Source organism: Papio anubis, chromosome 17 (genome assembly GCF_008728515.1).
Source record: "Papio anubis isolate 15944 chromosome 17, Panubis1.0, whole genome shotgun sequence".
Classification (NCBI taxonomy): Eukaryota; Metazoa; Chordata; class Mammalia; order Primates; family Cercopithecidae; genus Papio; species Papio anubis.
In genome coordinates, this window is record NC_044992.1 from 50,363,981 (window position 1) to 50,388,976 (window position 24,996).

The following is a 24,996-nucleotide window of genomic DNA, read 5'->3' on the forward strand; positions in this document are numbered from 1 at the left end:
AAGTACATAAAGATACTATGTTGGCCGGGCGCGGTGGCTCACGCCTGTAATCCCAGCACTTTGGAAGGCTGAGGCGGGCGGATCACAAGGTCAGGAGATCGAGACCATCCTGGCCAACATGATGAAACCCCGTCTCTACTAAAAATACAAAAATTAGCTGGGCACGGTGATATGTGCCTGTAATCTCAGCTACTTGGGAGGCTGAGGCGGGAGAATCACTTGAACCCGGGAGGTGGAGGTTGCAGTGAGCCGAGATTGTGCCACTGCACTCCAGCCTGGGCAACAGAGCGAGACTCCATCTCAAAAAAATAAAAAGATACTATGCCTGTGCTATCAGACAGATGAAACACTTCAGCCTGGTGTGCCCAACTAAGGCTTTCTGGTAAATGATGCCTGAACTGAGTCCTAAATGACAGAGTAAATGTTCATCAGGAAAGAGGGAGAGAAAGATCATTATAGACAGTGTAGCCAGTAAAAACGACTTGGAAATGTGAGCATGGAGTGTGAATCTGGTCTGAGAAGAAGAGTAAGACGAAAAAAGACCAGCTGGGCTTGGTGGCTCACACCTGTAATCCCAGCAGGTTGGGAGGCCGAAGCGGGTACATTATTTGCGTCCAAGAGTTCAAGACCAGCTTGGGCAACGGGGCAAAACCCTGTCTCTACTAAAACTATAAAAAATTAGCTGGGCATGGTGGTATACGCCTGTGGTCCCACATACTCAAGAGGCCGAGGTGGGAGGATCACTCCAGCCCGGGAGGCAGAGGTTGCAGTGAGCTAAGATCGCACCACTGAACTCCAGTATGGGCGACAGAGTGAGACCCTGTCTCCAAAAAAAAAAGGCTGGGCGTGGTGGCTCACACTTGTAATCCCAACACTTTGGGAGGCTGAGACAGGTGGATCATGAGGTCAGGAGTTCGAGACCAGCCTGACCCACATAGTGAAACCCTATCTCTACTAAAAATACAAAAATTAGCTGGGCGTGGTGACTTGCCTGTAATCCCAGCTACTCAGGAGGCTGAGACAGGAGAATCGCTTGAACCTGGGAGGCGGAGGTTGCAGTGAGCCGAGATTGCGCCACTGCACTCCAGTCTGGATGACAGAGCGAGACTCCGTCTCAAAAAAAACAAAAAAAAGGAAATCCCTAAGAGAATCCACATGTTGGTGGAAAGGAAGGGTAGAAAAGATAATTAAGAGATGAAAATGGCATAACTTTGAGATGATGATTAAGTGGCTAAAAAGAAGTCAAGGATAGGCTAGGCACAGTGGCTCACATCTGTAATTTCAGCACTTTGGGAGGCCAAGGTGGGCAGATCACTTGAGCTCAGGAGTTCAAGACCAGCCTGGGCAACATAGTGAAACCCTATCTCTACAAAAAATACAAAAAAACTAGCCAGACTTGGTGGTGCACACCTGTAGTCCCAGCTACTCGGGGGACTTAGGTGAGTGAATAGCTTGAGCCCCAGAGGCAGAGGTTGCAGTGAGCTGAGATCATGCCATTGCACTCCAGCCTGGGCAACAAAGCCAGACACTATCTTGGGGTGGGGTAGGGGAAGTCAAGGATAAATCCCAAATTTCTGGTTTAGTACCATTTATTAAGATAAGACATGCTGGGAAGGATGTATTTGAGCAGAAGAGAACTAGGTCAGTTTTGCTGGACAGTGTTGAGTTTGTGGCATATCCAGGTAAAGGTAAAGATATCCAGAGTGCAGCTGGATATATAGTTGTCCCTCAGTATCTATGGGGGTTGACTCCAGGACCCCCCATGGGATACTGAAATCCATAGATGCTTAAGTCCCTTATATAAAATAGTGTAGTATCTATATATAACCTAGGCATATCTTCTTGCTTACTTGTTTAGTTTTAGTTTTTTAGAGACAGGGTCTTGCTCTGTTGTCCAGGCTGGAGTGCAGCCTAGAACTCTTGGGTTCAAGCAATCCTCTCACCTCAGCCTCTTGAGTAGTAGGGACTACAGGTGGGCACCACCATTCCTGGCTAGTTTTTTAAAAATATTTTTGAAGAGATGGGGTTTCACTATGTTGCCCAGGGCAACTAACTCCTGGCCTCAAAACAATCCTCCCACTTCAGCCTCCCAAAGTACTGGGATGACAGGCTTGAGCCACTGCATCCAGCCCATCTCATATACTTCATCTCTACATTACTTACAATACCCAATACAATGTAAATGCTATATAAATAGTTGTTATACTGTATTGTTTAGGGAATAATGACAAAAGAGTCTGTACGTGTTCCTTTTTTTCTCCCCAAGTATTTTCAGTTCTTAGTTGATTGATCCATAGATGAGGAACCCACAGATATGGCAGGCCAGCTGTATCCATCGAGATCACAGGGGAGGGATTTGGCCTGGTGATACAGGCTTGAGAGTCACTTGCCTACAGATTATAGCAGGAGCCATCTGATGGGATGAGGTGTTGCAGGAATAATGGGGAAAGCAAGAAGCAACCTTTAAGGATCAGGGAAAGGAATACTCTGAAAGAAAACTGGGAACTAGGGGGAAAATGAAGAGAGAGGCTGGAACTTAGGGAAGGTTGTTTTTTTTTTTTTTGAGACGGAGTCTCACTGTGCTCCCAGGCTGGAGTGCAGTGGCGTGATCTCGGCTCACTGCAAGCTCTGCCTCCCGGGTTCACGCCATTCTCCCGCCTCAGCCTCCCAAGTAGCTGAGACTACAGGCGCCCGCCACCACGCCCGGCTAGTTTTTTGTATTTTTAGTAGAGTCGGGGTTTCACCATGTTAGCCAGGATAGTCTCGATCTCCTGACCTCGTGATCCACCCGCCTCGGCCTTCCAAAGTGCTGGGATTACAGGCTTGAGCCACCGCGCCCGGCCTAGGGAAGGTTGTTTTAATGAGGAGGACATGGTCAACAGTGTTAGACGCTACAGAGAGATGTGAACAGGTGGTGAGTGGAAGTATGCCACACTTTCAAATAGCTAGGCTACAGCAGGCAGAAGCTAGGATACATAAGACAAGAGGAAACATTTTTAAAGTTGGGTGAGACTTTAGAGATGGGCAAGCCAGTAGTGAAAGAGGTTAACAATAAAGATGAGAGACAGATTGGAGATGGAGAAAGATTTTTGAAGTGGTGAGAGGTAATGAGATACAATGCAAGGTACATTCCATTAATCTGCAAAGGAGGATGGATAATCTATTCTGAAATAAGAAGGTAGAAGGGAACAGTGGAATCAGATGTGGAGGGAAATGCTTAACATGTTTGCATACTGTTCTCATCTTTACATACTTTCTCAACAACCCTGCAAAGTAGGAGGTATGATATATCTTCAGTTCATAAAGTAATCAGTAGCACAGTTGGTTAGTAAATGGAAGATTAGGGTTTGAGTCTAAGCCTGTCTGTCTCCAAAGTTAATAATCTTTCTGCTATACAGCTTCAGTATCCCCAGTCTGTGAAATTATGATAACAGAACCAGAGGCCAGGCGAGGTGGCTCACATCTATAATCCCAGCATTTTGGGAGACCAGAGTTCAAGGATCACTTGCGCCCAGAAGTTCAAGACCAGCCTGGGCAACATAGGGCAGACCTCATCTCTAGTAAAAAATTTAAAAATTTGCCAGGTGTGGTAGCGCAGACCAGTGGTCCCAGCTACTTGGAAGGCTGAGGCAGGAGGTTCATTTGAGCCCAGGAGGTTGAGTTGCACAAACTGTGTTCACAATTCACTCTGCACACCAGCCTGGGGAACAGAGTGACACCCTGTCTCAAAAACAAACAAAAAAACAAGGGTTTAAGGATTTAGGAAGGTAATGCTTCCACCATAGGGCTTGAATGAATGAATGTTAACTTCCCACCTATCTCTTTTTTGAGACAGAGTCTCACTTGTTGCCCAGGCTGGAGTGCAGTGGCGCAATCTCAGCTCACTGCAAGCCCCACTTCCCGGGTTCACGCCATTCTCCTGCCTCAGCCTTCCGAGTAGCTGAGAATACAGGCGCCTACCACCATGCCCGGCTCATTTTTTGTATTTTTAGTAGAGACAGGGTTTCACCATGTTAGCCAGGATGGTCTCGATCTCCTGACCTCGTGATCTGCCTGCCTCGGCCTCCCAAAGTGCTAGGATTACAGGCGTGAGCCACTGCGCCCAGCCCTTCTTACCTATTCTTTTGGAGGAGAAAAAATCAAGAAGCCTTCCCAGGTTGTAATTTCCCAAGCGGTTTTTTTTTTTTGTACAGCTCCTCTGCATATCTGACAAAATTTCCCATAGCATCTTTCAGTAACACTTTTATCTTGCTCATACTTGCCCCATCATCACAATGACATTTATGTTCACAGGGTCTCCGGGGCTTGCTGTCATTCCTTCATCTGGCCGAAACATGCTTCTTCCTGAAAGTTCCCCGTGAAGCATTCTCCTAGTTCTAAGTAGTTCATTAGCTCCCCGGTTTCCCTTTTCTCCTCCTTCAAGTACACACATAACTAATCTAAAACAGGGTCTTCCCAGTCGGAACCGTTGGTATCAAGTACACAGGAGTGCCATAGCCTTGAATCTAATTACCTAGTACTTTGAATAAATCTGGAAAGTCTGGTATGCTTACAAGATGATACAAATGTATAAAATAAACATTTAAATTATACAGTTTTTTTTTTTTTTCCTTTGCTTGTCTCTACACAGCCAATAGTTTCTGAAGATCAGACAGCAGCCCTGATGGCCCATCTCTTTGAAATGGGATTCTGTGACAGGCAGCTGAACCTACGGCTGCTGAAGAAACACAATTACAATATCCTGCAGGTTGTAACGGAACTTCTTCAGATAAACAACAATGACTGGTACAGCGAACGCTATTGAGGAGTGACCTTGTATTAAATAACTGCCTGCTGCTCAGAGATGATCTTTATTCTGTCATTGGGGTATAGGGTAGAAGCCCTTGCTTATTTTTAATCTGATGAATCTGTGTAAGCCCATCGTTGAGTTACCAAGACAATACCTGTTATAGTATTTTGGGAAGCAAGTTAAAGACCAGAACTTAAATTTTCACTTTAGACATTGGATGAATAGTATGAAGACAATTTTTCAGTTGATTTGGATAAAACTATTTTAGTGCATTGACAAGTATAACTTCAACTTCATATAGAACCATTTTTCTTTCTGCTTTTATTGAAGTTGAGTGTTTTTCTTTGATTAATGTGGATTTTTTATGGGGATATCTGTTGATTTTCAGGTTTTGAAAGACATTAACCCCATAAGTTGTTTTTAAGAATTATTCTCATAATTTCTGTAACCCAGCTCAAGCTTCATAGCTATTTGGCATTAAAATAACACCCAGAGCATGATAGAAATGTTGTTACTCTTCCTCTCTCAAGGAGAAAGTAATTTTCCTGCAAGACTTAATAGTTGGCACCGTTGCTTTCTAAAGACTCCGTGGTGCATTCAAGAGTACCCAACTTCAAGGGAATCTCTGCATTTCAATGAAAGGAGGAAGAGTGTGCTGATAAACCCACCAGCACCTATTGAGCAATGTCTATAGTAATTTTGCATACATTTTTATTTAAGGGAAAAAATTTAGGTAGTGTGAAATATTTTGCTAATCTCATAGAAAAGGAAAAAATCCTTCTGTTATTTAAAGGGAAAAGTAAATTTAAGTTACCTTTTTTCTTAATGTCAGGGCAGATCTTATTTTACAGTACAGTGGGGGAAATAGAAACATGTGAAAGGCAAAAGGCAGGCTCCTAAATTAATGTCAGTAAAGTTCAGGGTGGGCAAATGAGTGTGTGTGAGGTATAGGAAATGCTGATGACTTCTTTAATGCTTGAAGTCCGTTCAGAGGTATCCAGCCCTAGAAAGCCTAGAACAGGAAGAGGCAGCTGGTATTGTGCAAAACTTGGATGGGGGCAAAGTTGCTGAAAAAGTTTTGGTTTAACCCCAAGATAAGTGGGAAGGAGCTTGTCCATGGACCCAGGTTCTCACTCTGTTTACAGAAGGGAGTTGAGTACAGTTGGTGAAGGAAGAGGTAACAAAAAATGCTAAATATTTTATCCATGAAAATGACTTCCAGAAAAGGAAGAATATGAATTCCAGACCGAAGGGGAAAAGATAGTTAAAATAGTATTATCTAACCTGGTTGGTATTTGTAATGAATGGTGATTTTAATTAGTCATTAGCCATAATGATGTTTATTTACAGTATAACTCCTGAATGCTACTTAAATAAACGAGGATTCAAACTGCAAGCCAACCAGGCCGTTCATTATTTAAAACATTTTAATCGGGGCTTCCGGGCAGAAGGTGGAGCGGCAGGGTGTGTGTAACTGGATTGATGGGCGGGACCTGTCTTGACCATCGGAGCTTTATAGTCGAGGGCCAGGAGGGCCCGGGTTGTCCTCTCCGTTGCACTTGTACATAACCACCTAAAGAATGGTGAAATAAATGTTCTTCGAAATTCCTATCCGGACTGGCCAGTCCTTGCGGAAGCAGCGTCCGGGCCCTCGGGTAACGTTTGAAGAGCTGGGAGCGTCTCTGGTTGCTACGTGGCGAAGGGGCGGTCCGGGGGACGAGGGGGTGGGCCTTTAGGGGCTGGGGCGGGACTTCCCTGGGCACTGAGTCAAAGCTTGAGGGGAGTGTCCGCTCCCGCACTTTCGATTCTGCTTGCTGCCGTTTCTGTCGCTGCAGTCGTCCGCGGGTAAGACCCTCCCTAGACACTCTATTTACTTACTTTATCTTTCGGAGGTCAAGACACCTCCTGTTGCCGCCGCCTCGCCCAACACACAGGCGCCCCCTGCACGCGTAGTAAGCTTGACTAACGGCCTCTGGCTGTGTGTGGTGGGACTTGAAATCCTCCCTTAATGAAGTCACACCTTCTCCGTCCGCGCCCACCGGGTCGGCCCGTGGCAGAGCCCTCATGTAGCCCAGGAATCGGCTTGGCCCTTCGGGGAGGTCAGCGTCTTCGCTATCCCCACTCTCCAGTGCGGCACATTCGCTCCCCTAGGACTCCGGCCGGTTGCCGGCCCCACGCCGTGTTTCTCCTCCCCACCACCGCCCAGCTCAGCCCAGTCCAGTCCACTCTGCCGTTAGAGGCCCTTCTCCCCAAAGACGCACGTCAGAAGTCTCGCCCTCGTGCAGCTGAGGAGCCTGGGATCCCAGACCTGAACCAGGTGACTCGCACTATTTTAGTCCAGAAAGATTTGTGTGGCTCACTTGCCGGCCTCGTTCTGCCACACAGAGTCCAGATTTAGCCTTGACTTTTCCTAGTGAAAGACAGACTCTGGTATCACTATGACCTCCTCAGGCTTTCTTACCCCGCCTCAGAAAGCAGTGAGGTGTCTGCTTTCTCCCAGGGCTTCTTTAGATAGGGGTCTTAACCACACCTGTGACCAGTCTGGCCTCTTCTCTGCTTGTTTGAAAGAATCTCTTTTCTGCCCTATCCAACTTCCTTCCCTTGAACTGAATGACAGCTCAGCAACTTTTCCAGAGAAAAATTAAATGCTCTGCCAATCATTTATGGAAGTTCCTTAAAGTGAAATAACTTCTGCTTTTCTTTTGTTTTCCCTTTTGTAGGCAGATTGGTCTCTTTTAAAATGATGAAAGGAGTTGAAATGCGTTGAGACTTCTGAAAGTCCCGTGTAACCACCCAATTTTTCACACCCTATCTTCCTTAGACTTGAGCTTGCTTAAACTGTGGTGGGGCTCCTTGCCAGTCTTGAGAACCTCAAACCAAAATTACATTTGGTGTCAGTGCTTAGCACTGAACTTTGGTCTTTTCTCATTAGTGAAACCCCTGCCTCCGAAGAATGGGTAAGACGTTTTCACAGTTGGGCTCTTGGCGGGAGGATGAGAACAAGTCAATCCTGCCCTCCAATCCAGCCATTGGCAGCCAGGCTGTCAGCTACTTCAGCACCGGTAGCAGCAAGTCTCTTTGTTCCTGTGTGCCTTGTGAAGGAACTGCTGGTGCCAGCTTTGTGACTTGTCCCACCTGCCAGGGCAGTGGCAAGATTCCCCAAGGTGAGTGGCCCACGGCTCTGGAAATACCCTGGAGTCCAGGGAAAGTTCTTAGCCTATTGGCCTGGGGCAGCCCCTCTGAGTCTCCTTGGATGGGGTTAGATCTGCTCCCAGCTCTTGACCTCCCAGTCTCAGGCTGGCCAGGGAGATACTTAACTATCTTTGGGTTCCCTGCAAAAACCTGCCCTCCTTCCCTGGTTGTATTCCCCAGCCCCTTGTGGGAAAGAGGGGTTCTAGCCACTGTGCTCCTAAGCAACACTGTATGTCTTAGGATTCATTCAGTTCAGGAAGTTAGAAATTACCTTTCCAAAGATCCTGGGCATCTCTGATTTGCTGGTGACTTTCAGAGATTCTTCATACCTATTAGTGGAAATCTCACTTCCATTCTAGAGATGGCAAAGCTGACCTGCCAACTTTGGTAGCAGAGTCCAGTGCTTCTAGTTCTGCTCTGGGGCAGAGGCAGCATGCTTCTAACATTGCTCCGGCCAGGCGCGGTGGCTCAAGCCTGTAATCCCAGCGCTTTGGGAGGCCGAGACAGGCGGATCACGAGATCAGGAGATCAAGACCATGCTGGCTAACATGGTGAAACCCCGTCTCTACTTAAAAATACAAAAAACTAGCCAGGCGAGGTGGCGGGCGCCTGTAGTCCCAGCTACTCGGGTGGCTGAGGCAGGAGAATGGCGTAAACCCAGGAAGCGGAGCTTGCAGTGAGCTGAAATCCGGCCACTGCACTCCAGCCTGGGCAACAGAGCGAGACTCCGTCTCAAAAAAAACAAAACAACAACAACAACAAAAAAACATTGCTCTATGGTGTGGGTGGAGGCGTGCTTCTGGGAGGCTGGCACAGGAAATATTTGTGACAGTTGCATCTTTGCCCTCCCTCTCACCTTCTCTCTCTCTAGAGCTGGAGAAGCAGTTGGTGGCTCTCATCCCCTATGGGGACCAGAGGCTGAAGCCCAAGCACACGTAAGCCCCTCTTCCTCCCTCAGCTCCACAAGCCATCGCCCATGGGGGCTGTTCCCTTTGTCTCCCCTGTTTTGATCCCCCCTAATATATTCCTATTAGTTCTTCCATAGAAAGCCTGAGCCTCAGAGATACCACCTCCTTACGTCCAAGAATTTTTTCCTGATTTAGAAGGTCCTGGACCGGGTGTGGTGGCTCATACCTGTAATCCCAGCACTTTGGGAGACCAAGGCAGGCAGATCACTTGAGCTCAGGAGTTCAAGACCAGCCTGGGCAACATGGTGAAACCCCATCTCTACCAAAAAAAAAAAAAAGAAAAAAGTAGCAGCAGCAGCAGCAGATGTCACTTGAGGACACCAGGTGGCCTTCCTTAAGCATCACTGCTTCCAGGAAGCATGGCACCCTCTCCCAAGACAGGAAGGATCTGGTAGCTCTGCAAGTCCTCCCAGGAAGGAGGGAACAAGCATGTGGCCCTGGCTGCAATTGATTTGAAAACATTATTTTTCTTAAGCAGCTCCCTTGCTGAGGCAGTTCAGACTTGCTTGTTCTTCTCCCAGTAGAGGTGAAAAACCTATTTTCTGCTGTTCTGGGATACTTCAGAACCTCAGGCAGCCCTGGGGCCTACTGTGTTTGTGATCTGAGTCTATCTGACATGGAACTCCCTCAACCTCCTCCTAAGGTCCTGGTGTCAACCTGGGAGTCACCACCAAGCCGAACCCTCTCCGCCACCCCACTATACCAGAATTAGAAATCAGGCTGGGCATGGCCGGGCGCGGCGGCTCACGCCTGTAATTCCAGCACTTTGGGAGGCCGAGGTGGGCTGATCACGAGGTCAGGAGATCGAGACCATCCTGGCCAACATGGGGAAACCCCGTCTCTACTAAAAATACAAGAAAATTAACTGGGCATGGTGGTGGACGACTGTAGTCCCAGTTACTCGGGAGGCTGAGGCAGGAGAATGGTGTGAATCCGGGAGGCGGAGCTTGCAGTGAGCTGAGATCACGCCACTGCACTCTAGCCTGGGTGACAGAACAAGACTCCGTCTCAAAAAAAAAAAAAAAGAAATCAGGCTGGGTGTGGTGGTTCATGCCTATAATTCCAGCAGTTTGGGGAGGCCAAGACAGGAGGATTACCTGAGGTTAGGAGTTCGAGGCCAGCCTGACCAACATGGCAAACCCCATCTCTACTAAAAAATACAAAAATTAGCTGAGCGCAGTGGCAGGTGCCTGTAATCCCAGCTACTTGGGAGGCTGAGGCAGGAGAATCCCTTCAACCCAGGATGTTGATCGCGCCACTGCACTCTAGCCTGGGTGACGGAGCAAGACTCCATCTCAAAAAAAAAAAAGAAAAAAAAGAAATTAGCCGTGCCCATCATAAGATACTAACAAAGTACTTATCTCTTTAATGCGTATCTGAATTTTGAATTAGATGGATGGATAGTGTCCTGTTCTGAATGTTAAAATTCAGAACTTCCAAATATGGACTTATTTCTTCTAGTGATAATAACTAGCATTCATCATGCTTTTGCCATGTGCAGGGACCTGTGATTAGTATTTTTTCATATATTAGCCGATAACAAATTCTATGAGGTCAGTACAATTATCTGCCTTTTACCAACAAGGAAACTGAGACTTAAGGAGATTAAGTGGGCTGCTCCATGTTATTGGGTCAATGGGAACAGAGAGCTGGGAGTGGAAACCAGGCTGCCTGCCTGCCAATCCTGTGCCCCTACTCATTCCGGGCCACATCTGGGGAGCTAAATGATGTTGGGGTAGTGTGCAGGGGAAAGCCTGGTGTATGGAGAGGAGTGTCTGAATCTCCTCCCCGAGTTTCTTTGGTGTTCAGACTTTTCCATTCCTCCATCCTGGATCCTGCTTTCACACAGGAAGCTCTTTGTGTTCCTGGCCGTGCTCATCTGCCTGGTGACCTCCTCCTTCATCATCTTTTTCCTGTTTCCCCGGTCCATCGTTGTGCAGCCTGCAGGCCTCAACTCCTCCACGGTGGCCTTTGATGAGGCTGATATCTACCTCAACATAACGGTGGGTGGGTGCCCTTGGGCTGCAACCCCTCCTTCCCAGCAATACTTCACTGTAAACTTTGTCCAGCGTTGTGACTCTGGGCATGGGAAGCCAGGGATCTTATGGCACCCAGAGGGTGTTGGGAGCCTGAAGAGAAGTAGGAGCAACCATGAGCTCCATGACAGATCGTAAAGGTTGGGACTCTACACAGTAAGGGGTCAGAATCTGGACCAGATAGATAAATCATAGGGGTGGAGTGGGGTGACAGTGCCTGAGACTCTCTGGATGGACAGGACTGAATGGTAAGAAGTCATACAGGGTGGGCCTGGATCCTGAGCCAGCTTAACTTCGTAAAGATCCCTCACCATTCAGTGCCCCTCCACGGGGCTCCTGGTTTTGATCCTCTGCACCTGAAGCTTGTCATGGTAGATGGGGCTTAGGCCAGACAGCCAGGCTTTTGCAACTGTTTGGCTTTTCCTAAGGATGGGCCATCTTCAGTCCTCCTTTCCCTTGTCTTCATCCCCAGAATGTCTTAAACATCTCCAATGGCAACTACTACCCCATTACGGTGACACAGCTGACCCTCGAGGTTCTGCACCTATCCCTCGTGGTGGGGCAGGTTTCCAACAACCTTCTCCTACACATTGGCCCTTTGACCAGTGAACAGGTGACTCCCCTCTCCCTGGCCAGCCCTGCCCACCAGCGTGTGGATGTGTGGTGGTGGGAAAGGGGCAACTGGAGTTGGGGCTAACCCTGTGCCCATTTGGTTGACAGATGTTTTACGCAGTAGCCACCAAGATACCGGATGAAAACACGTAGTGAGTACCCCTTGATCTCTTCTTCCCTAGCCGCTTGCCTGGCTTAGGAACCCACTTAATACCCACCAGCTTTCCTGATTGCTTAGCAGATTCTTCAGCCAGCATCTGGACTGCCCTCCCATGGCCAAGGATGTAATAAGCAAGGGTTCAGGGTCCCCAGCCTTTGCTTGTTTGGACCTTGATTAGAATGAAAAACAGGCTGGAATTTGGTTAATCTCTACAATATGTAACCTTGGGCTCTTCAGCCTGCATTGCTGAGGAAGATGAATGTTTTGTTTTTCTCCTGAGGAGGGGTCCAGCATGTGCCTGGGCCAAGTGAGTGGAGGTCAGAGTGATAGTGCAGCCACGCTGCCACACTGACCTGAAGGGTGGGAAAGGGTGGAAGTGGCATATTGGGGGCACCTGATGGAAGGAAGGGGTTGTGTGGGGTAAGGAAACTGGGACCTGCAGGCGTCTTCTGAGCTGACAGGTTGCTCCATGTGACATGTGGTCCCACGTTGTCTTTTCTTCTCTCTCAGCAAAATCTGTACCTGGCTGGAAATCAAAGTCCACCATGTGCTTTTGCACATCCAGTAAGTAGAGCTTGGAGCTCTGGTGTCCCTGCTCTCACTTCTGACTTCAGTTTCACTCAGCTCCACCTTCTGGGCAGAGTCATGCAAGCTGACCCCATGAATCTTTGTTGGCTCTTGGGAATAGCAAGTCTAGCCCCTTTTCTAAGTCTCACCTTGCCTATAAACTATTAGGGGCAACAGGCATAGGGCTGTCTGGAAGCTGCTGGAAAACAGGTGGGGCAGCTGTCCCAGGTACCTTGGCAGAGTGGGGAGCCAGAGGGAAGGGAAAAATGAGGGAGCCCCCAACTCTCCACCCCCAGACAGTATAATGGGGCCAGAGCTTTCATTTTCCTTCCAGCCATGGCAACAAGGCCTGCTTCCTCTCCAGGGGCACCCTGACCTGCTCATACCTGAGCCATTCAGAGCAGCTGGTCTTCCAGAGCTATGAGTATGTGGACTGCCGAGGAAACGCATCGGTGCCCCACCAGCTGACCCCTCACCCACCATGACCTGTCTGCTGTCCCTGTACTCCAGGCACCTGCAACCCTGGTCTTTATCTCCCACAACTCCCTGGTGACTAACGAAGGACTACAGAGGCTTTGCCAAAGGAGAAGCCCTGCTTCATCACACCCTTACCTCCCACCCGCTCAGGAAGCTTGCTTTGAAGTTAATTTCATACACACACACTCATATCCTCCAATTTCCCCCAGATTCTTTCAGGGGCTGCCATCAGATTCTGCCCTTGGTTAGTCTTTTTTTTTTTTTTTCGGTAGAGACAGAGTCTCACTGTTGGCCCAGGTTGGTCTTGAACTCCTGGGCTCAAGCGATCTTCCCTTCTTGGCCTCCCAAAGCACTTGGATTACAGATGTGAGCCACTGTGCCTGGCTGGTCTTTCTTCAGGAAAATCTGACCTGGCATCTTCTTGAGGCACCTTAGATTCCCTGGAGTGGCACCTGGCCTTTCTGTACTGAGCACCTGGTGAGTCTGAAGGGGCCATTTCACCCCAGCTCCATCAGGGCTGGCCGTCCTGTCTGAATGGGGAGAGAGCTGTAGTTTTATCTGGCTTTTAAAACATAGACCTGCCGGCTGGCGCAGTGGCTTATGCCTGTAATCCCAGCACTTCGGGAGGCCGAAGCGGGTGGATCACTTGAGGTCAGGAGTTCATGACCAGCCTGGCCAACATGGTGAAACCTTGTCTCTACTGAAAATGCAAAAATTAGCCGGGTGTGGTGGCGCGCGCCTGTAATCTCAGCTACTCCAGAGGCTGAGGCAGGAGAATCACTTGAAACCGGAAGGCAGAAGTTGCAGTGAGCCAAGATCATGCCACTGCACTCCAGCCTGGGCAAAAGAGCAAAACTCTGTCTCCAAAAAAAAAAAAAAAAAAAGAGAGACCCTTTTCAAGTTTTCTACTCTCTGATAAGAAAATTTGGGGACATCCAGTGCCATCTCCAAGGACTTTCTGGGGATCATAGATGCTTTCCTGTGCCTGTCTGCTTTGACCATGTGAAAAAGTGACAGTCTCTCTCTCTCTGGTAACTTGTCTGCCACCCATCTGAGAGATGAGCCAAGGCCCCTTAGCCCTCTGTCCTTTCTGGTTATTGACTGTCCCTGGTTCCTAGGAAGACAGCTGTTCTCCAGCTAAAGCTTCTCTCTATAAAGCAGTTTCACTATTCTTTTCATAGCGGGAGCCAAAATAGTAGAGGAGGGGAGGGAGGCACCTGGCACTCTGTGGGTCTGCACAGGAAAAACAGAGCCAAAGGCAGAATCATTGTATAAGATATTTATTGAAGGAGAACCTGTAAGTCCACATCCTGAGCCCATGTGAGTAGACACAGGCAGGTCAAACGGTGGGCCCAGCTGCTCTCATCTGAAAGCCTGCAGGAGATGAAGCTATCAGTATCCAGCTGAGGCTGCTGGGTTCTGTTCCACCACCACCTTAGCACCAGGGCCCACTCTGGTCCCAGAGGCCTCATCCTTCCTTGGGCTTTGACAGTGTGGAGCAGCACATCGGCAGGGACTGGTCTAGACCCTCCCTTTCCTGTCACTCAGCTAGGGCTAAGCCCCAGATAAACCCTGGTTTCCCACTGTCTCCTAGTAGAAAGGTTTCTGTACTTTAGCAGAACAGGAAGGATATTTGCTCATTAAAGGTGGCTTGGTCTTACAGCTGGGTGCAGTGGTATACACCTGTAGTCCCAGCTACTCAGGAAGCTGAGGTGGGAGGATCTCTGGAGCCCAGGAGTTCAAGTCTTACAAGAGCAGCAACATTAGCAAGACCCTGTTTTAAAAAAAAAGAAGCCGGGCATAGTGGCGTGCGCCTGTAATCCCGGCTACTCAGGAGGCTGAGGCAGGAGAATCACTTCAACCCGTGAGGCGGAGGTTGCAGTGAGCCAAGATCGCACCACTGCACTCTAGCCTGGGCAACAAGAGAGAGACTCTCTTTAAAAAAAAAAAAAAAAAAAAAAAAAAAAAAAAAAGATGAGCAGGGAAAGCTAAATTTGAAGTAGGATGCATGGAAAGAGGGAGAAGTGGTGACAGAACTTGGTAACTAGGGGAACAAGGGGAAGGAAGGAGACTGTGCTGTCTCCAAGCTGAGGTCAAGGTGGTGCTGGCAAGAGCGCAAAAGTCTAGGGAAGCCAAGCTGGAGCTGCTGTGTATAGACTGCCAAATGTGGAGTATTTATATTGTATTCAATAAACTATACTTAAGAATATTCAAAAAAGTCTCCTGGGAGTGGGAAGGGCACTAGTGAATACTCCCTAGGATACTCCTTATTTCACAAACTTCTTTTTTTTTTTTTTTTTGAGACAGTTTCACTCTGTTACCCAGGCTGGAGTGCGGTGGCGTGATCTTGGCTCAGTGCAACCTCTGCCTCCTGTGTTCAAGCAATTCTCGTGCCTCGACTCCCTGAGTAGTTTTGGTTACAGACATGCACCACCACACCCAGCTAATTTTTGTATTTTTAGTAGAGACAGGGTTTCATCATGTTGGCCAAGCTGGTCTGAAACTCCTGGTCTCAAGTGATCCACCCGCCTCAGCCTCCCAGAGTACTGGGATTACAGGCATGAGCCACTGCACCTGGCCGAAACTGTAATGTTCTAACGGACAGCAAGGTCTCTTCCCCGGGCCTCTGGGCCGCTGATGATATGTCCTGCCCTTCTGTTTTCCATGAGATTGCTCACAGGATCTCACTCTCTTCCTCTTGCTCCCATTATGTATCTCTAAAGTCTCTTCCAATTTTACTATTCCTGTTCTGTGCTGTTATCTTCCCCACCATCCCGTTATCTTCCCCAGCTGCTCTCATCAGGAAATTTCGTGGGTTGCACTGAAATGGCCCCTTCAGACCAAAGGCAATGCTATGTAGGCTACAATGAAATACCCAGCTAATCCCTTGGATGGGGCTTGTGATTGAGGTGACAGGCAGCCTTTCTCAGCATGGGGGAAGAAAGGCCTTCCCAGGGCTTGCACCTTCCTGAAGTCTAACACCCAGGGTCTCCCAGCCCTACCCACTCCTTCACCTTGGGCTGGTGAATCTCTTGGTTGTCGCTAGATGGAGAGGCTGAGAGCCAGGAAGGAAGAGGGCTGTGGGTTTTAGAAGGCAAACCTCCCTCCCCGTCCCAGGGTCAAGTGTCATGTTCCTAGAGGCATGGTAGCCTCACCCCTTCCTCCTCCAAGTTCTTTTTCTTCCATCCCCGCCCCTGACTGGCCCATTTGATTTGCTGAGTGCTCCACTACAGGTCCGAGCCATACCAGCCATAAGCGAAACACACTAATGATTAAAACCAGCTCTATTCCTTTCCTGTACCTTCTACCTCCCTAGACTTGTTGTTTCTAGTATCAATACCTCATGCTTCCTTCCTGTTTTTCTTCAATCTGTTTTTCCCCTCACACAAGTAAATTAGCCATTTAGAAGCGAGGCACCATCCTGCGCCCGGGAAAATTACCAACTGACAGCGCAGGCGCAACATGACGTCTGACCAGAGAAACTAATACCTACCTAGCCACACCCTCCGTGATGAGATCATCTCCGCCTCTGGCCCAACCCCTTCCCCTCCAAGTGTATATAAGGCATTGCATTACCGCCATTAAACGAGACTTGATCAGAGCACTGTCTTGTCTCCATTTCTTGTGTCTTTTGTCCCCCAAATTCCCACTCCCTCCTCCAGGGCCTGCTTCGACGATCCCGCGGGCCGGGATACGTGGCGCCCGAACAGGGACCTGGAAACGAGGGACTCCATGAGGAAGAGGACGCCAAAGGACGGTCGACCGCTAACAAGGACAAAATAAATTAAACTCTTCCGATCACCGCGGGAACCTGCCGCATCTGAATCGAAGGTAAGTGGCGCGTCCGAAATGGGACAAGAATTAAGTCAGCATCAGATCTATGTAGGACAATTAAAAGAGGCTTTAAAGATACGAGGAGTAAAGGTTAAAGGTAATGATTTGTTTAAGTTTTTTGATTTTGTAAAAGACACTTGCCCTGGGTTCCCACAGGAAGGAACTATTGATTTCAAAAGATGGCGTAGAGTAGGGGATTGTTTTCAGGACTATTATAATACTTTTGGGCCAGAAAAAATTCCTGTGACCGCCTTCTCTCATTGGAACCTCATTAGAGATTTAATAGATAAGAAAGAGGCCGATCCGCAAGTCATGGCTGCGGTCGCTCAGACAGAGCATATTTTAAAGGTTAGCTCCCGCTCTAACCTCGCAAAGCCTCCGCAAGATACGGAGGAGGATCTCATTTCCCTCGAAAGTGATCATGAGGAAATTAAGTCTCCTTCTGTAACAGATAAAGAAATGCCACACGAAAACAAACCAAAAAAATACCCAATTTTGCAGATGCTTCAAAAAGAGGAGGAAATTAATAAGCCTAATCAATCAGACATAAATTGGGATGATTTAGAGGAAGAGGCAGCTAAATATCACAACCCTGATTTGCCTCCCTTTACTTCATACCCGCCCCCATATAATAAGACACATAATGAGGCTTCTGCGCCCATTGTTATGGCAGCAATAGATCCCAAAGAAGAATTAAAACAAAAAATTGTTCAACTAGAAGAGCAAACTAAACTTGAAGAGTTACATCAATCATTGATAATTAGGCTCCAAAAGCTAAAAACAGGAAATGAAAAAATACCCAACTCAGACGCTATGGAGGGTTCCTTGCGCCCACCTCAGCGGCCTGGACAACATGTTCCAAGAGGGGGGTTGGTTGCTAGCCGACGTAGAGAAGACTCCTCCCCCAAAGACGTTTTTCCGGTCACTGAAACCATAGATGAACAGGGACAGGCTTGGAGACATCATACTGGGTTTGACTTTACTATTATAAAAGAGTTAAAGACTGCTGCCTCTCAGTATGGGGCTACTGCTCCATATACTCTTGCTATAGTAGAATCTGTAGCCGATAATTGGCTCACTCCTACAGACTGGAATACCTTAGTTAGGGCAGTTCTTTCTGGGGGAGACCACTTAATTTGGAAGTCAGAGTTCTTTGAAAATTGTAGAGATACGGCAGGAAACGGTTGGGATTTTGATATGTTAACTGGTTCAGGTAATTATGCAGACACTCGGGCCCAAATGCAATATGATCCTGGATTGTTCTCACAAATCCAGGCTGCTGCTACAAAAGCCTGGAGAAAACTCCCCGTTAAAGGAGATCCAGGGGCCTCGCTCACAGCGGTTAAACAAGGACCCGATGAGCCATTTTCAGACTTTGTGCATAGACTTATGACCACGGCAGGTAGAATTTTTGGAAATGCAGAAACGGGTGTAGATTATGTTAAACAGTTAGCTTATGAAAACGCAGGCTGGGCGCAGTGGCTCAAGCCTGTAATCCCAGCACTTTGGGAGGCCGAGACGGGTGGATCACGATGTCAGGAGATCGGGACCATCCTGGCTAACACGGTGAAACCCCGTCTCTACTAAGAAATACAAAAAACTAGCCGGGCGAGGTGGCGGGCGCCTGTAGTCCCAGCTACTCGGGAGGCTGAGGCCGGAGAATGGCGTGAACCTGGGAGGCGGAGCTTGCAGTGAGCTGAGATCCGGCCACTGCACTCCAGCCTGGGCTACAGAGCGAGACTCCATCTCAAAAAAAAAAAAAAAAAAAAAAAAAAGCTAACCCCGCCTGCCAAGCGGCAATCAGACCTTATTGAAAGAAAACAGATTTAACAGGATACATTCGCCTTTGTTCAGATATTGGGCCCTCATATCAACAAGGCCTAGCAATGGCCGCCGCCTTTAGCAGCCAAACAGTAAGAGACTTCCTCATTAACAAAAGTAAAGATAAAGGAGGATGTTTTAGATGCGGTAAAAGGGGACACTTTGCAAAAGATTGCCATGAAAACCAAAATAAAAATCCAGAAGCAAAAATTCCAGGCCTTTGCCCAAGGTGTAAAAGAGGAAGGCACTGGGCAAACGAATGTAAATCTAAAACTGACAGTCAAGGAAATCCTTTATCTCCCAGGCAGGGAAACGGGATGAGGGGCCAGCCCCAGGCCCCGAAACAAGCATATGGGGCAGTCAGCTTTGTTCCAGCCAGCAACAGCAATCCATTTCAAAGCTTAGTAGAGCAACCCCAGGAAGTGCAGGACTGGACCTCAGTTCCACCTCCCACACAGCACTAACACCTGAAATTGGACCACAAACCTTAAATACTGGAATATATGGACCCTTACCACCTAACACTTTTGGGCTACTTTTAGGAAGAAGTAGTGTCACCATGAGAGGCTTACAAGTCCTCCCTGGAGTTATTGATAATGATTATGAGGGAGAAATTAAAATTATGGCCAGAGCTATTGATAATATTATTACTGTCCCTCAAGGAGTTAGAATAGCTCAGTTAATCCTACTACCTTTGGTTAAAACAGATAATAATATCCAACACTCTAATAGAAATATAAAAGGTTTCGGATCATCAGAGATATATTGGGTGCAACCAATTACAAATCAAAAACCCTCTCTAACCTTATGGTTAGACGGGAAGGCATTCACTGGGCTAATAGACACAGGGGCCGATGTAACTATCATTAAACAAGAAGATTGGCCCTCTCATTGGCCTACTACAGAGACTTTAACTCACTTGAGAGGAATTGGGCAAAGCAGTAATCCTAAACAAAGTTCTAAATACCTAACATGGACAGATAAAGAAAACAATTCAGGCCTCATTAAGCCATTTGTCATCCCTTACCTACCTGTTAACCTGTGGGGGCGAGATCTGCTTGCTCAAATGAAAATTATAATGTGTAGTCCAAATGATATAGTTACTGCACAAATGTTAACTCAAGGATACACCCCTGGTAAAGGTCTTGGAAAAGGAGAAAACGGTATCCCACAGCCTATACTGGTTTCAGGACAACTTGATAAAAAGGGGTTTGGAAATTTTTAGCTCAGGCCACTGACATACCTGCACCCCAAAGGTGCGCTGACCCCATTACTTGGAAGTCAGATGAGCCCGTTTGGGTTGATCAGTGGCCTTTACTCAATGATAAACTAAGTGCTGCCCAACAGTTAGTGCAGGAACAACTGGAAGCAGGACATATTGTAGAAAGTAATTCTCCTTGGAATACACCTATTTTTGTTATTAAAAAGAAGTCTGGTAAATGGAGACTCTTACAAGATTTAAGAGCAGTAAATATCACTATGATCCTTATGGGTGCCTTACAACCAGGATTGCCTTCACCAGTTGCGATTCCTCAAAAATATTTTAAAATCATTATTGACCTTAAAGACTGCTTTTTTACAATTCCCCTTCACCCTGCTGACCAAAAAAGATTTGCCTTTAGTCTTCCATCTACAAATTTTAGACAACCAATGAAGCGCTATCAATGGAAAGTCTTACCTCAGGGTATGGCCAATAGTCCTACCTTGTGTCAAAAATATGTATCTGCTGCTATAGAGCCAGTCAGAAAAACATGGACACAAATGTATATTATACATTATATGGATGATATTTTAATAGCAGGAGAAATTGGTGAACAAGTCTTACAGTGCTTTGCCCAACTCAAACAAAAGTTAACAGTAGCCGGACTACAAATAGCCCCAGAAAAAGTACAATTACAAGATCCATACACCTATCTTGGTTTCCAAATTAATGGACCCAAAATCATTAATCAAAAGGCCGTTATACGTCGTGATCATTTAAAAACTTTAAATGATTTCCAAAAATTACTGGGAGACATAAATTGGCTTCGACCGTATTTAAAACTCACTACAGGAGAGTTAAAACCTCTTTTCGATATATTAAAAGGAGACTCTAATCCAAAATCCCCCAGGTCCATTACCAAAGAAGCATTAATAGCACTCCAACAGGTAGAGCATGCCATTGCAACACAATTTGTTACCAGTATTGATTATTCTCAGCCATTAATATTCATTATTTTTAACACAACAATAACCCCTACTGGCTTATTCTGGCAGAACAATCTCATTATGTGGGTACACCTGCCCTCCTCCCCTAAAAAGGTTTTGTTGCCTTATTATGATGCCATAGCTGATCTAATTATCTTGGGAAGAGAAAACAGTAGAAAGTACTTTGGAATAGAACCCTCTACCATTATACAGCCCTACACTCAATCACACATCCATTGGCTGTTACAAAATACGGAAGCCTGGCCAATTGCTTGCGCTTCTTACACTGGCATAATTGACAACCATTACCCACCTAACAAACTCATTCAATTTTGCAAACTTCATGCGTTTGTGTTTCCCCATATTACCAGTAAAGAACCCCTCAATGCCGCATTACTAATTTTCACTGATGGATCTTCCACAGGACTTGCCGCTTACACTTACAATAATGTAATCGTTAAATTCCAGACCACTTATACATCAGCTCAGCTGGTCGAATTGCAAGCTATAATTGCAGCATTATCAGCTTTTCCTTGTCAGCCACTTAACATTTACACAGACAGCGCCTACCTGGCTCATTCAATACCCCTCTTAGAGACCGTGCCTCAAATTAAACATATTTCAGACACAGCTAACCTATTTTTACAATGTCAACAACTTATTCAAAAAAGGACTACTCCCTTTTTCCTTGGGCATATTAGAGCACATTCAGGATTACCGGGACCTTTAACACAAGGTAACGCAACAGCCGACACGGCAACAAAAACCATAGCCACAGTCACTATAGACAATTTACAACAAGCACAAAAAGCACACGCCTTACATCATTTAAACGCCCAAACCTTAAGGCTTATGTTTAAACTTACCAGAGAACAAGCTCGACAAATAGTTAAACAATGCGCCAACTGCATAACGTATTTACCTGTTCCTCATTTAAGAGTTAACCCCCGAGGACTCATCCCCAACGAAATTTGGCAAATGGACGTTACTCACCACTTAGAATTCGGTCAACTAAAATATATCCATGTATGCATAGACACCTATAGTGGATTCATTATTGCAACTCTCCAAACAGGAGAGGCCACCAAACATGTCATAGCTCATTTATTACATTGCTTTTCTATCTTAGGAATACCCAAACAAATCAAAACAGATAATGGCCCTGGTTATATAGCCAAAGCCTTTTTACAATTCTGTAATACCCTACAAATTAAACATACCACGGGCATTCCCTACAATCCCCAAGGACAAGGTATAGTAGAAAGAGCCCATCTGTCATTAAAAACTGTTATCACAAAATTAAAAGGGGGGAGCTGGTACCCCGTGAAGGGTACCCCCAGAAACATACTCAATCATGCCCTGTTTATCCTTAATTTTTTAAATTTGGACAGTCATGGAAAATCGGCTGCCGACCGTTTCTGGCATCCTGAATCTCAAAAACAGTTTGCAATGGTAAAATGGAAAGATCCACTTGATAATTCATGGCATGGCCCCGATCCAATTTTAATTTGGGGAAGAGGCTCAGTATGCATTTTCTCGCAAAAAAATGATGAAGCCAGATGGCTGCCTGAAAGATTGGTAAGACAAATAAATCATAACCATTGTCAGTCCAGGGAAAATAAATCTCCCTGAGAAGTTTCTTCCTTTTTGTTTTTCAGAAAATGAAGCCTAAAATGAGATTCCTTTGGAAAATAATCGCTCTATATAGCATAGTGACAGTCTATGCAGGTTTTGGTGACCCTCGTAAAGCAAGAGGATTACTACGAAAACAATACGGCCAGCCTTGTGACTGCAGAGGGGGACAAATATCTGAATCTCCGTCAGACAGAATCACCCAGGTGACTTGCTCGGGCAAGACAGCGTACCTAATGCCAAACCAGTTATGGAAATGTAAGTCTACCCCAAGAGACACCTCACCTAGCGGGCCGCTCCTAGAATGCCCTTGTAGCTCTTTTCAATCTTCTATACATAGTTCCTGTTATACCTCCTATCAGCAATGCAAATCAGGCAATAAGACATACTATACTGCCACGTTACTAAAAACACAAACTGGAGGTACCAATGACGTACAAGTATTAGGATCCACTAATAAACTTGTACAATCTTCTTGTAACAGCCAAAAAGGAAAGCCTGTTTGTTGGAGCACTACCGCTCCCATTCACATTTCTGATGGAGGAGGCCCATTAGATACTGCAAGAATTAAAACCGTCCAGAGAAAATTAGAAGAGATTCATAAAGCTCTATATCCTGAACTTCAATATCACCCCTTAGCCCTGCCTGAGATTAGAGATAATTTTAAACTCAATGCTCAAACTTTTGATATCCTCAATGCTACTTACAATTTACTTCAAATGTCCAATACAAGCCTAGCCCACGATTGTTGGCTTTGTCTTAAAATGGGCCCCCCTATTCCTCTAGCTATACCTAACCTTTTGTCGTCCTATGTCAATTACTCAAATGAATCCTTGGTAAATAATTCCTGTCCTATTATTTCTCCCCTCTTAGTTCAACCGATGACGTTTTCTAATTCCTCTTGTCTCTTTTCACCGTCATATAATAACACGAAAGAAATTGATCTAGGCTATGTTGTGTTTGACAACTGTACCTCCATAATCAATGCCACTAACCCTTTGTGTGCTGTAAATGGCTCGGTTTTCGTCTGTGGAAACAACATGGCATATACTTATCTACCTACAAATTGGACAGGGCTTTGTGTTCTGGCCACTCTTCTCCCCGACATTGATATCATCCCTGGAGATGAACCTATCCCCATCCCCACTATCGAACATTTTATTTATAGACCAAAACGAGCCATACAATTTATTCCCTTGTTGGCCGGACTAGGAATCACCACTGCATTTACTACAGGAGCCACAGGCCTAGGAGTCTCACTAACCCAATATACCAAATTATCCAATCAATTAATTTCAGATGTACAGACCTTATCCAGTACTATACAAGATTTACAAGATCAAGTAGATTCATTAGCAGAAGTAGTTCTCCAGAATAGAAGAGGTCTAGATTTATTAACAGCAGAACAGGGAGGGATCTGTTTGGCTTTACAGGAAAAGTGCTGTTTTTACGCCAACAAATCCGGAATTGTCAGAGATAAGATAAAAACGTTACAAGAAGAACTAGAAAAGCGCAGAAAAGGCCTGGCCACCAATCCCTTGTGGACTGGACTCGATGGACTCCTCCCCTATCTCCTGCCATTTCTTGGTCCTTTACTTACTCTTCTACTCTTTCTCACTCTCGGGCCTATAATCCTTAATAAGCTTATGGCGTTTGTTAGACAACAAATCGAGGCCTTCTAGGCCAAGCCTATACAGGTCCATTATCATCGCCTTGAGATGACGGAAAATGGTGAGTCTTATTTACCTTAATAAGACCACCTCCCCTGTGTGCTGAACTGGACAGTCAATGACGGGTAAGAGGACACTATCCCCATCGGAGCCTAAGACAGGAGGGCCGCCCTTGCTGCTGCCTTATCCCATGACGGGCCTAGAAGATGGGGATGAGATGACCCAACCTAAGACAGGCACAGTTCCCGAGGGGTCATTTCTTATCATAAAATAATAAAAAGGGGGACCTGTCCAGAGCTGCGCGCCCCAGCCATAGCAAATAATAATTAATGATTAAACGCCCGAGCTCTATTCCTTTCCACCTTCTACCTCCTCCCTAGATTTGTTGTTTCTCTTTTGTATCAATACCTCATAAAAGAAGGCGCTCTTCCTGTTTTTTCTTCACCTGTTTTTCCCCCGCGCCGTGAAAATTGTTACTTTGTAGCGCAGGCACCATCCTGCGCCCGGGAAAATTACCAACTGACAGCGCAAGCGCAACATGACGTCTGACCAGAGAAACTAATACCTACCTAGCCACACCCTCCGCGATGAGATCATCTCCGCCTCTGGCCCAACCCCTTCCCCTCCAAGTGTATATAAGGCATTGCATTACCGCCATTAAACGAGACTTGATCAGAGCACTGTCTTGTCTCCATTTCTCGTGTCTCTTGTCCCCCAAATTCCCACTCCCTCCTCCAGGGCCTGCTTCGACGATCCCGCGGGCCAGGATAAACATGAGCTATTAGAAGCAATTCAGAAGAGAAATAAGGTAGCTTAAGTTGTATCATTACTTAAAGTAGTGCTTCTCCCCTAAATAACAATATTTTTCTCAAATAGGACTATGGATGAGGGATAGATGGGCATAAAATTTATAGTTATAAAATGTTACTATTTTCATTGAGCAATTTTGGTACAAAAAGCTATGAATATGATGGAAAACAATAGGAGAAAAACAGAACAAAATATTTGTATTGCTTTTATATAATAATACTGCTTCAATTTATAAGCAGTT

General features: G+C 46.3%; 2 protein-coding genes and 1 long non-coding RNA gene across 23 annotated transcripts in view; 2 read left to right on the plus strand and 1 right to left on the minus strand.

Moving 5' to 3' along the window:
• The window catches only part of NBR1 (NBR1 autophagy cargo receptor), a 40,749-nt gene extending 34,351 nt beyond the window's left edge, over positions 1 to 6,398 (plus strand). For all 11 annotated transcript variants that reach the window (XR_004179286.1, XM_031657097.1, XM_031657098.1 and 8 more), the window contains one exon: positions 4,631 to 6,398. Coding sequence is in view for 10 of the 11 variants with exons in the window: in XM_031657097.1 (XP_031512957.1) it covers positions 4,631 to 4,804 (174 nt within the window). In the remaining variant the exon portion in view is untranslated. The remainder of the gene's footprint in view (positions 1 to 4,630) is intronic.
• LOC103878860 lies at positions 6,199 to 6,759 on the minus strand. The gene is made up of 2 exons (XR_639221.4): positions 6,668 to 6,759; positions 6,199 to 6,362 (listed from the first exon to the last, which is right to left on the minus strand). It is a non-coding gene; the product is annotated as an uncharacterized LOC103878860 (long non-coding RNA).
• TMEM106A (transmembrane protein 106A) lies at positions 6,539 to 24,622 on the plus strand. Of its 11 annotated transcripts, none has more exons than XM_009190720.4 (8): positions 6,539 to 6,634; positions 7,722 to 7,953; positions 8,853 to 8,916; positions 10,799 to 10,952; positions 11,458 to 11,598; positions 11,706 to 11,749; positions 12,268 to 12,321; positions 13,074 to 15,105. In XM_009190720.4, exons 2-8 carry the CDS (start codon positions 7,743 to 7,745, stop codon positions 13,234 to 13,236), a joined length of 831 nt encoding a protein of 276 aa, XP_009188984.1. In that variant the 5' UTR covers positions 6,539 to 6,634; positions 7,722 to 7,742; the 3' UTR covers positions 13,237 to 15,105. The 11 variants fall into 11 exon arrangements, with proteins under 11 accessions (XP_009188984.1, XP_021784942.1, XP_009188989.1 ...); XM_009190722.2 differs by lacking the exon at positions 6,539 to 6,634 and adding an exon at positions 6,919 to 7,106 and having other exon boundaries at positions 12,689 to 15,105; XM_009190719.2 differs by lacking the exon at positions 6,539 to 6,634 and adding an exon at positions 6,941 to 7,106.
• The last annotated feature ends 374 nt before the right edge of the window (positions 24,623 to 24,996 follow it).

What these genes read in the sequence shown, in the direction of transcription:
- TMEM106A (XM_009190720.4), top strand. Translation starts at nt 7,743, where the DNA reads ATGGGTAAGACGTTTTCACAGTTGGGCTCTTGGCGGGAGGATGAGAAC. An exon ending in ATATCTACCTCAACATAACG is followed by an intron (nt 10,953 to 11,457) that starts GTGGGTGGGTGC and finishes CTTCATCCCCAG; the next exon opens with AATGTCTTAAACATCTCCAA. An exon ending in ATACCGGATGAAAACACGTA is followed by an intron (nt 11,750 to 12,267) that starts GTGAGTACCCCT and finishes CTTCTCTCTCAG; the next exon opens with CAAAATCTGTACCTGGCTGG.